This window comes from Artemia sp. Qi Xiang Cuo, chromosome 1 (assembly GCF_049724085.1).
Source record: "Artemia sp. Qi Xiang Cuo chromosome 1, ASM4972408v1, whole genome shotgun sequence".
Lineage (NCBI taxonomy): Eukaryota > Metazoa > Arthropoda > Branchiopoda > Anostraca > Artemiidae > Artemia > Artemia sp. Qi Xiang Cuo.
The window spans coordinates 101,528,508-101,541,522 of NC_142794.1; the positions used below are offsets into that span (position 1 = coordinate 101,528,508).

The 13,015-nt window shown below is 37.7% G+C and overlaps 1 protein-coding gene across 2 annotated transcripts in view; it reads left to right on the forward strand.

The window, feature by feature from the left end:
• Positions 1–380: 380 nt before the first annotated feature.
• The window catches only part of LOC148957015 (uncharacterized), a 31,491-nt gene continuing 18,856 nt past the window's right edge, over positions 381–13,015 (forward strand). Inside the window, exons 1-2 of one of the 2 annotated variants that reach the window (XM_089097279.1) lie at positions 381–474; positions 2,909–3,048. In XM_089097279.1, coding sequence (XP_088953405.1) covers positions 2,915–3,048 — 134 coding nt within the window. In that variant the 5' untranslated portion in view covers positions 381–474; positions 2,909–2,914. Of the gene's footprint in view, positions 483–2,908; positions 3,049–13,015 lie in introns of both variants that reach the window. The other variant, XM_089097288.1, reaches the window with a different exon arrangement.

A 13,015-nucleotide genomic window follows, 5' to 3' on the forward strand; every position in this document is an offset into this window, starting at 1 on the left:
AATAGCTAACAATAAGGGATGCAGAGAAGTATCTATTTTGCCTCAAATATAGACATGCGGAAAAGCTTATGTCTGGTGAATGTGATTCCAAAGGATCCCCACTCGACAGACTAGAACAAACAACCGCAGATAGAGAAATTTGATCAAGAAGTTTTTATTTATTATTTTTTTTTTTTTTTTTAAGAGAATACATTTTGACTTTGGACAGCCGAGCAAAATAAAACAGTAGAATAATTACATCCCTCCAATAAAAAAAAAACTGAAATTTGTTGACACACAAGGTCAAAATTTGACATTACCATACAGAAACCTTTCACGTTATTCAAATTAAATGACCTGTACCCGGTATTCGAATAGTCAGGTTTTAGCGGGGTATGATTGAGATGGTGTCAGAAGACCTTGGGAAAACAAAGTATTAAACTGCCCATCAGTATAAAATAAGTCTTTCGAGGTGACAAGGATTACCCAATAACCGTAAGAGGGTGAATTATCTTATATTTAAACACACAGATAGAAAGATGACTCGTAAATATTCATTGAAAAAATATCAAACTCAATATACGCGCATAACATACATTAATGGATTATAAAACCCGCTAGAATACTATTATTTTCAAAAGTGCAGCATGTAAAACTTCTACAGTTTTAAATTGCCATTTAAAGTTACGATAAAAGGGGATGGGGAATCTCAGAAAGTGATTTTATCCTTATAAAAAAAGAACCATGGAATTCCACATTTATGCTTAGCCATGAATCTGCAAAGACACAAAATAAATCATGTTTTAGTTTGAGAATGTTTAACGTGTTTTGCGTTTTATTAGGATGTTTTAGCGTGTTTTGCGTTTTATTGGAATGTTTTAGCGTGTATCCGCCATCGCGGATACACGGGTATTCGTTTACTTTTTTGTTTCTTTTTTTTCGTCTTTGTTTCATTTTAAGGTTCTATTATCTTTATCTTTAAGCATTAGTGTCTTGTGACAGGACGCATTTCAGCTTAAATTGTGCCTTATAATCTCCTATAGTCCTTTTAATCTCTTATAATCTCTCATAATCCTTTTAAAGCAATAAAAAAGTTAGCACCTTAGCAAGCTTCCGCTTTAAGCAGTTTAAGACTAGAATACAGCAATTTCACACAAAAGACGTTAAAATACTATATAGGAAAATTACGAAAAGCCCATAAGCTCAAAATAATCCAAATCGTTGAATAAAACATTTTGGTTTCTATGGCCATTTGGCTGTGAGATTACGTATAATTTAGTTGATTAGCTTACGATGGCGCATGACGCACACTAAATATATCTGAATTCTACAAACATGAAGTAGTGTTGTATATAATAAACTTGAAAACCTTTTGGTTTCTATGGCCATTTGACTGTGAGATTATGCATAAGTTAGTTGAATAGTTTATGATGGCGCGTAAAGCACACTAAGTATATCTGAATTCTATAAACACGAAGTATTGTTATATATAATAAACTCGAAAACCTCTTGATTTCTATGGCCATTTGGCTGTGAGATTACGCATAATTTAGTTGATTAACTTACGATGGTGCACATGGTGCATACTAAACATATTTGAATTATACAAACACGAAGCATTGTTGTATATAATAAACTCGGAAACCTCTTGGTTTCTATGGCCATTTGGCTTTGAGATTAGGCATAATTTAGTTAATTAACTTACGATGGCACATGGCGCATACTAAACATATTTGAATTCTATAAACACGAAGTATTGTTGTTTATAGTAAACTCGAAAACCTTTTGCTTTCTAAGGTCATTTGACTGTGAGATTATGCATAATTTAGTTGATTAACTTACGATGGTGCACATGGTGCATACTAAACATATTTGAATTATATAAACACGAAGCATTGTTGTATATAATAAACTCGAAAACCTCTTGGTTTCTATGGCCATTTGGCTGTGAGATTACGCATAATTTAGTTGATTAACTTACGATGGTGCACATGGTGCATACTAAATATATTTGAATTATATAAACACGAAGCATTGTTGTATATAATAAACTCGAAAACCTCTTGGTTTCTATGGCCATTTGGCTTTGAGATTACGCATAATGTAGTTAATTAACTTACGATGGCACATTGCGCATACTAAACATATTTGAATTCTATAAACACGAAGTATTGTTGTTTATAGTAAACTCGAAAACCTCTTGTTTTCTAAGGCCATTTGACTGTGATATTATGCATAAGTTAGTTGAATAGTTTTACGATATATCTGAAATCTGTAACACGGAGGATTGTCACAGGTTTGCCATCTGTTTGGTCCATTAATGTGTCCCTTGAGCATTCAAAAATACGTCATTTTTAGCTAAAATGTGTCCATCTTGCAAACTCAAAACTAGAGTTTTTTTTACTAGTTGTATTATTGACCAAAAGACACTTTGTACGTCTCTTTCAAAGCGGCCAGTTACCATTAAATATAATAAAAACTCAAGAAAATAATCCATACGAAACATTTCTACAAAATGACTAAGTGAGAAAGCACGAAACTCATATAAACATGTAAGTCCTTTACTTTGGAGAAAATCCTTTACTTAAGACATCTGGCAAAACCTGGATGCTAAAAACAAAACGAGAAAAAGCACCACTTTGATGAAAAGTTACATTTTTCTTACCAAAATATATATCCAGTTGGGAAATGCTTTGATTTATGTGTTAAATTTACAAAGTATGTCCCTTTTCACGTCTCAAACTTCTAAAATGTGTCACTTTTTTGCCTTTTTATGTCATTGTGTCCCGGTACGTGTGAATTTGTCCCTTTGACATAAAATGTGTCCAGTTGGCAACCCTGGATTATTGTATGTAATAAACTCGAAAGCTTTATTTGTATGAGGTAGTTCATTTTGATAATTACTATCTAATTATTTATATTCCACCAGGTCATTATGAAGATAGCTGCTGGGCTTACGTTATATTCAGCTACAACAATCGCAGTTCCACTACAAAATTTTCAAGAATATGGAAGGAAATTTGAGAAGCGAAACATTGAAGTAGAAACGGAAGTGGAAGCAAAACTAAGGTAACAGATTGAGCTATGCCTTAAAGAGTTGCATCAATGGATTGCAAATAATCAATCAGGAAATGATAGTTTACATTATCCTTAAGCTGCGGGCATGCAGAGGGCTGTAAATGAGAATGGCTGATGCTCTCCCCTCACAAAAGCTGTAAAATTAAAAAATGTTAAACATACGTTTTGACCGATATTCAAGAGCTCTCTGCAAATATAATTCGAAAGTTTTTAAAGGATAGTGTGTAATTTCATTCCCCCCCCCAAAAAAAAGCACTTCAAAATTGCAAAGATATGCAATGAAAATTAAAAGAACTTTATAGCTAAAGATCCATAAGCTGTCACTAGGTAAAAACATGTCCGGAATGGTATTTGAGGAATGGACTGTTCCTACCCCCTCCTGCCCCCCCCAACCCCCCCAGAAAATTTAAAATTACAAAAGTACATGAACAGTGGATGGATCATATCGAAATGAATTATAAATGTGATTTCCAAATTCTTTACCGCCTGTTGTGAAAAATAAATCCAGTCCACCTTCCCTTGCTCTGAGTTAGGTTTCTGATAAGGTTTCTGAGTTAGGTTTTTGATAATCTGATAAGGTTTATGCCCCTTACCCTCACTACAACTAAATTCTCATGTCTTTTTCCCCTATACAACGCATAAGCAAGTAATTAGTAGAATTAAAGTTAGTAAGCCAAAAGAGCATCTGTTAAAAGACATTAAGGAAAACTAACTACAAACTTGAAATCTATATCAAAGACTATTTTTATTTCAAGCTCTGCCTTACATAGCAATTGTTTAAATATTGAAATCTTCTATTTTAACATTTTAGGAATATTTAAGCAAAATTAAAACGATAAGAAGAAACCAAGTATGTAGCTCAAAGGCAATAGGAATTTACGAAAGAAAAAGAAATCGCAACTATTTATAATTTTAAAACTAGCCCTTTGCCCAACGAGTAAAATACAAAGAATTTATCAGAAAAGAGAAACAAAAAACAATGCAGGTATAAGAGAAAGAAAACAAATTAAGAAGGTAAAGTCAAAAATTGAAAAAAAGAAGGAAAATGAAAAACCCCAAACCAACACTCTCTATTCTACGATAGAGTTATTCCTGTTTAATCGAGAAAGCATCCAAAATAAAGCAAACTATTTTGTTATGTGCCATAGGAGATATGTACATACATGGTTGTGGCTATAGTATATATATGCTTTATCCTTATTTTGGTTTTATTTTATTAATTGATTAAAAAACAGTCAAAAAAGAGGTATTTTAAAAAGAGCAAATAGTAATATATAGAGTATATTAAATACAAAAACCTAAAATATTTAAAGCCTAAAACGAACAGGAATTTAAATAAATGATCGCGACATATATAAAGATAACAGGTACCACTATAGATGAATAAATGAAGCGAACAGACATTGACATGAATTCCAGGTTAAAATGAACAGAAAGCGCCACCAAAAGGCGTGAGGCTACCACCCCTAAGTCTTCTGAAGACCGTAAGTTCGGTCTGCCGTCGGTGTCTCAGCTTTCTATGAAAAATTAAGTCAACTAGTGTATTAAGTCAACTAGTGGATTAAGTCAACTAGTGTATACAATTTTCATTAGATTGTGTGTTTTGTCTTTCTAAGCGTTCTAATTCTTCTTTCTTTTTCTATTCTAATAAAACTTCCTTTCGATAAAGAATAAGGGGTTGAGACAGTGGGAAATCTTCTCGTACTAAATATAACTCCTGTTAGTTTTAAATTTCAAAGCTATTCACGACTTATATTTGGAGGGTTCTTCACTTTTTAATATCTAATTGTTCCCCCCTATCTACCACTCAGGGTCCGTACTTTAAGCTAGGCTTGATCTTTTCTTTTCTCAAATAATTTTTTTTCAATGAAATTAAAGAGCAACATTAGAACCTAAAACGAGGAGATATTATCCCATAAGATAATTTTCATAAAATACCCTATAGGATAATTGGGGGCACATAGCCCCCAGAGGTCCTGTTACCCTTTCAACCTACCATTTTGCACGCGAAAATTCACTTTCTGTTTCGCTGAAAGTATTATATTGTTAAAAATACATTGCCACTGAAGTTACAGAAATTTCAACATGCTCCACACTTATCGTCAAGAATTTCCAAAACCTGTCTAAAGTAAATGTAATCTTTTACTTCACAAAAAATGGGTGTCATCTTTTTCTTATTTTTCTTGTTTCTGTCCCGTTTTTTCTTGTTAATTGTAAGACGGGTTGTTAATACATTCAATTCAGTTCAAAAATATTTCTGCAATAAAAGGATGATCGTTTTGCCGTATCATCAATATTACATGTCAAGACCGGTTAAACCCCTTTCTTCCCAATCAGCGATTGCTAGAGGCAAAATCCCCTCTCGCTACTGATTGGAAAGACTTCTCCCAAAAAGATGCAAAATGTGACCCTAAAAATTAATGTTTTGATAATTTGAGAACTTGTTATCCCCTAAGAAACCCCCTGACTTTTTCCCTTCCTAGTTGTCGGTGTTAAACCTCGCTAACGTATGCAGCCTGTCCCAAGCCAGGATAAAGAGGGAGGGTTGGGCTGTGGGCTTGCGACCCACACCCGGGACCTCAAAGGCCTGCCCTCGGGGGAAATCCTAACTGCAACCGAAACATCAAGTTTGAGCCTCGGATTTTCAAAACCCCTTTTGATGACGATCTCTGCATGCCCACGGACAAGATTTATGAATGCAAAACAACACCTCAAATTTGGTTTCTGGAACGTCCGCACAATGTCTCAAGACTCCAAGACTGAACAAGTGCTAAGAGCACTGGAAGATTACCCCCTTGACCTTCTGGCTCTGTAAGAAGTTCGATGGCTAGGATCTGGATCAAATAAACTGGATGGAGATGTGACCATTATACACAGTGGATCGCAGCAAAAGCGTGAATACGGAATAACCCTAATGATGACAAAACAGACTTCCCAAGCTCTACTACAGTGGACACCGGTGTCACCTAGAATCATGAAAGCCCGCTTCATCGGCGCGCATGCGAAACAGTCAGTAATAGTATGCTACGCACCCACCAATGACGCCACCGACGAAGCAAAAGACGAATTTTACAGAGCTCTCAACACCGTGGCAAACGACATACCATGGCATGACATGGCATGTTTTCTAGGAGACTTTAACGCGAAAGTAGGGAACGACCGATTGTTTTCCCCTGAGGTTCTCGGAGAGCATGGCCTGGGCCAGCGAAACGAAAACGGAGAACTACTTATCGACTAAAAACTCCTTAACGACCTAGTAATCGGAGGTACCCTATTTTCTCATCGGGATGTACACAAATATTCTTGGATATCTCCCGATGGCCATACCCGAAATCAGATTGACCATTGTCTTTGGAGCAGAAAGTGGAGATCAAGCCTACTTGACATAAGGAGATATAGAGGAGCTGACGTTGGCTCAGATCATAATCTGATGGCAGCAAAAGTCCGCCTCAAATTGAAAAGAAATAGAAAAGCAAATAAGGCTCCCTTAAACCCAGTCTTTGTCTCGGAGAAACTGAGGTTGAGAGAATTCAACCAAGCCATTAAACTAGAGATGGGGAACAGATTTGAAGCCTTGTCTATACTATATGATGCTGATAGCAATCAATACTGGGAAAGCATAAAGTTGTGCTTTCACAATGCCGCGAAAGCCACCATTGGGTACCGCAAGAGCCCAAAAGACCAGTGGCTATCTGAACAAACATGGGAGCTCATTGAGACAAGGAAAAAAGTAAAAGCATCGGTTATCCAAAGACAAACCCCCGACCAACAGATCCATAAAAAAGATGAATACAGAGCCGCGGATAAAAAGGTAAAGAAGAGTGCCAGAAAAGACCAGAGAAACCCGCTGGAGCGAAAGCAGCACAGGGAGAAGAGGCGGCGGAGAGAGGTGATTCAAGAGCCGTCTATAAAATCAATAATGAGATTATTGGAAAGAAATCCTCTATTCAACATGGACCAGTAACAGACCCCTCGGGCATCCTGATAACACAGCAGTCTGACGTAAACGAAGTGTGGGCCAGTCACTTCGAGAAGCTGTTGAATAGACCTCCACCAGAGGATCCCCCAGAGATCCCAGCAACAACACTATTTTCCTTAGATATCAGCACGGATCCACCGTCATCCACTGAAATTATAACAGCAGCAAAGAAGCTGAAAAATTGGAAGTCACCTGGCGAAGACAGGATATTCGCGGGAATGATCAAGTTGACTGTTATGACCTGCATCAAGTTCTGGACAGCGTTGTTCGCAGTAATCTGGACGACCGCCAAAATACCTTCGGATTGGAAACGCAGCACGCTTGTGAGGATCTTTAAGAAAGGCGATACGTCCTTCCCAGGCAACTGGCGAGGAATATCCATGCTTTCCATACCTAGCAAATTGCTGACGCACATTTTACTGCAGAGAATCAGCTCGCAGCTTGACAGACACCTTCGCGACGAGCAACATGGATTCAGACCGAACCGTTCATGTGCAGACTTGATATTCACCCTCCGGCTACTGATGGAAGAAAGCAGAGAATGGCGCTCCAAAATCTATATGATATTCATCGATTTTGAGAAGGCATTTGACTCAGTAGACCGCCAAAGTCTGTTGAAGATCCTACTGTATTACGGAATCCCTGAAAAGATAGTTTCACTGATTGCTGCGTTTTGTGAAGATAGCGAGTGCTATGTAAAGACACCAGATAGACAAACCCGTTTCTTCCGCCTTATGTCAGGAGTTAAGCAAGGTTGCGTCTTGTCACCGCTATTTTTCGTAATTGTCATTGATTACATACTGCGAAGTACAAGCACAGACGGAATCCAGCTGAATCCAGAAACACGCCTCAGTGATGTAGACTTTGCTGACGACATCGCCGTCCTAGAATTATGCAAGCAAAGACTCCAAAAACTCATTGACAAAGTGAGGGAGAGAGGCAGCCATGTCCCCTAAAAATAAATAATGAGAAAACAAAATGCATGGCTACCAAAGATTCATCTCTGAGCATCACTTGCGGAGACCAACACATAGAGCAAGTCGTCCATTTCAAATACTTGGGAAGCATAATAGAAAGTACCGGATCGACCACAGAAGATGTGCTGACAAGAATCGGCCAAGCCAATGGGGCCTTCAATAGATTACGGAAAGTATGGCGGTCCCAAAGCTTCTCTATACGGCTAAAGTTACGACTCTTCAATAGCAATGTTATGCCAGTGCTGCTTTACGATTGTCATCGATTGTCGAAATAGCCCGAGGTAATGATTCCCAAAGCCGAGGGCCAACACGTCTTATAGAAAAAACGGATCGCAGAACAAAATTTGCACTTTACTGAAAAAAATTTCAATTTTTTTACTTTTACAACTTTAATAAATTAAATAATATTAACATTTTGATTACTAAATATCAGTATATGTATATTAAAATGACAATGAACATTCATTTTTATTTTTGTCAGTAAAGTGCAATTTTCGTTCTCGCCTTGGGAGGGCTTAGGGTTTCGAGCCCAACTTATGTTAATTTCTGCTCGTTTTGAGTTTGACTCAGTTATTTATTGTAATTTATGTTCGTTTTGGGTTTTGTTTATTTATCGATGCTGATTTGTGGTAGTTTCACGCTTGGTAGATTATCTGATTTTGTTTTTGCTCATTTTTTGCTTAATGGAGTTCTTTAATTTTCTTTGAAAAACTTATTTTGTGGAAAAAGTTTTTTTAATTAATTTCTGTTCGTTTTATATTGACACAGAGTTTTCAGGAAAAAAAATTAAGTCTTTTCGTTTTTTTAAGACTTTATAGTTTAGCCTGCTATTTTCATACTGGAGAAAAATTTTCAGCAATTTTTAAAAACATACACTCTTTTAAAAATCTGGACACAAATAGTAGTGTTTAATTTAGTTTCATACCTCCTCTAGTTGACCTGAAATGGAAAACTTGATAGCTTTCGCAAAAAAATCTGTGTACTTTCTTTGATAGCTTGGATATACTTACGGTATTTTGATTTAGTTAAATTTTAAGAGCAGAAGAAGATCCGAAAGTTTGAACATAATACCCTCAGTTGTTTTTTGGATACTAATGAGAAGCCTTATTGGGAATTAGCATTAACAGAGTGCATTTAGATTTAATCTTAAGGCAACATTTAGTTTTTAAACATAATTGGCAAATGGGAGGGTGGGCGTGGGAGGGCCCTCCAATCACTTTCGACTTTTAAAAAGGGCACGATTTGCAATCGAATGAGGCCTTTTTGAAACGACAACGCTTTTTTTGCCTTTTTTTGCCTTTCAGTTTGCAATCGAATGAGCCCTTTTTGAAACGACAACGCTTTCTATAAACACCTTATATACCCCCAGGGCATAAATTACAACCCTTACCCTAAGGTTGTCATCCCTAGGCGTGACTAGCCCTAAGGGTGGTTGTCATCCTCTAAGACCTAATTTCCAGAACTTTAAACAACGTTAAACAAAATGGCTATCTCAAAATTTTGATTGGATATGTTTGGGAAATGGTGGGTGTGAGAGGGGCGGTAATCGCTCTCCAATAACTTTCAACTATTAAAATGGCACTAGACCTTTCAATTTCCTATCAAATGAGCCCTTTTGAAGTTTCTACGACAAAACTTTCAATAAAAATCTTATATGCCCCCAGGGCATAACTTACAACCTTTGCTCTGAGTGCTGGGGGTGGGGTGTCATTCTCAAAGACCTAATTTCCAGAACTTTCTACTACATTGAACAAAATGGCTATCTGAAAATTTTGATTGGATGTGTTTGGAGGAATGGTGGGCGTGAGAGGGGGGTTACCCTCTAATCACTTTCGACCATTAAAAAGGGCACTAGCCCTCTCAATTTCCAATTGAATGAGCCCCTTTTGAAGTTTTACGACAACTCTATCTATAAAAACCTTATGTGCCCCCAGGGCATAGCTTGCAACCTTTGCCCTTGGGGCTCTGGGGGGTTTGTCATCCTTAAATACATAATTTTCAGAACTTTCAACTATGTTGAACAAAATGGCTATCTCTAAACTTTCATTGCATGTTTTCGGGGAAATGGTGGGCGTAAGAGGGGGGTTAATTAATCTTTACTCACTTTCAACTATTAAAAAGGGCAATTTCAATTTCCAGTCAAATGAGCCCTTTTTGAAATTTCCACAATAACTTTTTATATAAACTTTATATGCCCCCACGGCATAACTTACAACCCTTGCACTTAGGGCTCTGAGGGGGTTATCATCCTAAAAGAACTAATTTCAAGAACTTTCAACTAATTGAACAAAATGAATATCTGAAAATTTTGATTGGATGTGTTTTGCGAAATAATGGGCGTAAGAGGGGCGTTAGTCTCTCTCCATTCACTTTCAACTATTAAAAAAAGCACTAGCCCTTTCAATTCCCAATTGAATGAGGCCTTTTTAAGTTTCTAGGACAACTCTTTCAATAAAAACCTTATATGGCCCCAGGGCATAACTTACAACCCGTGCCCTGAGGGTTGTGGGGGGAGGGATTGTCATCCTTAAAGACCTAATTTCCAAAACTCTCAACTACGTTGAATAAAATGGCTATCTAAAGCCATTGGGGGTCAGTTGCCCTCAAATCACTTTTGACAATTAAAAAGGGCACTAGCCCTTTGAAGTCCCAATCGAAGAGCCTTTTTTCAACTTTCTACGACAAAGATTTCAATAAAAACATTATATACCCCAGGGCATAACTTATAACCCTTTCCCTGAAGACTGTGGGGGAAGTGTCCTGCTCAAAGGTATAATTTCCTGAACTTTAAACTGCGGCGAGCAAAATGGCTATCTTAAAATTTTTATTGGATGTGTTTTGGGAAATGATGGGCGTGGAAGAGGTGTTAGTTGCCTTCCAATCACTTTCGACTATTAAAAAGGGCACTAGCCATTTCAGTTTCCAATCTAATGAACCTTATTTAACTTTCCTCGACAACGTGTTCTATAAAAACCTTATATACCCCCAGGGCATAACTTACAACTCTTGCCCTGAGGGCTGTGGGGGGGGGGGTTGTCATCCTCAAAGACCTAATTTCCAGAACTTAAAACTACGTTAAATAAAATGGCTATCTCAAAATTTTGATTAGATGTGTTTGGGGAAAAGATGGGCGTGAGAGGGGGGTTACTTGCCCTCCAATCACTTTCGACTATTAAAAAGGGCACCAGCCCTTTGAATTTTCAATCGAAAGGGCCTTCTTTTAAGTTTCTATGACAACGCCTTCTATAAAAAAAACCTTATATGCCCCCAGGGCATAACTTATAACCCTTGCCCTGAGGGCTGTTAGGGGTTTTCAACCTCAAAGACCTAGTTTTCAGAACTTTCAACTGCGTTGAAGCAAATGGCTATCTCAAAATTTCTATTGGATGTGTTTGGGGAAAAAGTGGGAGGGAGAGAGGGATTAGTTACCCTCCAATCCCTTTCGACTATTAAAAAGCGCAATAGCCCTTTTTCCCAATCAAACGAGCCTTTTTTGAAGTTTCTGCGACAACACTTTCTATAAAAACCTTAAATACCCCCCAGGGCATAACTTACAACCCTTGCCCTGAGGACTCTGGGGGAGTGTCCTCCTCAAAAACATAATTTCTATAAGTGAATCAACTACGCTGAAAAAAATGGCTATCTCAAAATTTTGATTGGATGTGTTTGAGGAAATGGTGGCCATAGAAGGGTTGTTAGCTGCCTTCCAATCACTTTTGACTATTAAAAAGGGCACTAGCCATTCCAATTTCCAATCGAATGAGCCCTTTTCGAAATTTCTACGACCACTCCTTCGATACGAAGTGCTCCGATATGGAAACAAAATAAAAAATAAATAATACATTGTGCCAACATAGTTCTTTACTTAGGCACCGCGATTGCGCTGCCTATGAAAAAGGGCAATTTCAATTTTCAATCAAATGAGCCCTTTTTGAAATTTTTACAACTTTTTATATAAACCTTATATGCCCCCAGGGCCTAACTTGGAACCCTTGCACTGAGGGCTCTGAGGGGGTTATCATCCTAAAAAACCTAATTTCCAGAACTTTCAACTACGTTGAACAAAATGGATATCTCAACATTTTGATTGGATGTGATTGGGATAATGGTCGGCGTGAGCGGGGCGTTAGTCGCTATCCAATCACTTTTAACTATTAAAAAAGGCACTAGCCCTTTCTATTTCAAATTGAATTAGCCGTTTTGAAGTTTCTACGACAACACTTTCAATAAAAACTTTATATGCCCCCAGGGCATAACTTACAACCCTTGCCCTGAGGGCTGTGGGGGGAGGGGTTGTCATCTTTTAAGACCTAATTTGCAAAACTTTCAACTATGTTGAGTAAAATGGCTATCTAAAAATTTTGATTGGATGTGTTCGGGGAAAAGGTGGCCGTGAGAGGGGGGTTAGTTGCCCTCAAATCACTTTTCACTATTAAAAAGGGTAATAGCCCTTTGAATTTCAAGTAGAATGAGCACGTTTTCAAGTTTCTACGACTAAGATTTCAATAAAAACCTCATATGCCCCAAGTCACAACTTATTACCCTTGCCCTGAAGACTGTGGGGGGACTGTCCTGCTCAAAGGTTCAATTTTCTGAACTTTGAACTGCGTGGGACAAAATGGCTATCTCAAAATTTTTATTGGGTGTGTTTGGGGAAATGGTTGGCTTGGAAGGGGTGTTAGTTGCCTTCCAATCACTTTCGACTATTCAATCGAATAAGCCCTTTTTGAAGTTTCTACGACAACGCGTTCTATAAAAACCTTATATGCCCCCAGGCCCCAACTTAAAAACCTTGCCCTTAGGGCTGTGGGGGGGGTTGTTATCCTCAAAGACCTAATTTCCAGAACTTAAGACTACGTTGAATAGAATGGCTGTCTCAAAATTTTGATTGGATGTGTTTGGGGAAAAAAGGGCGTGAGAGGGGGGTTAGTTGCCCTCTAATCACTTTCGACTATCAAAAAGGGCACTAGCCCTTTGAATTTCCAATCGAATGAGCCTTCTT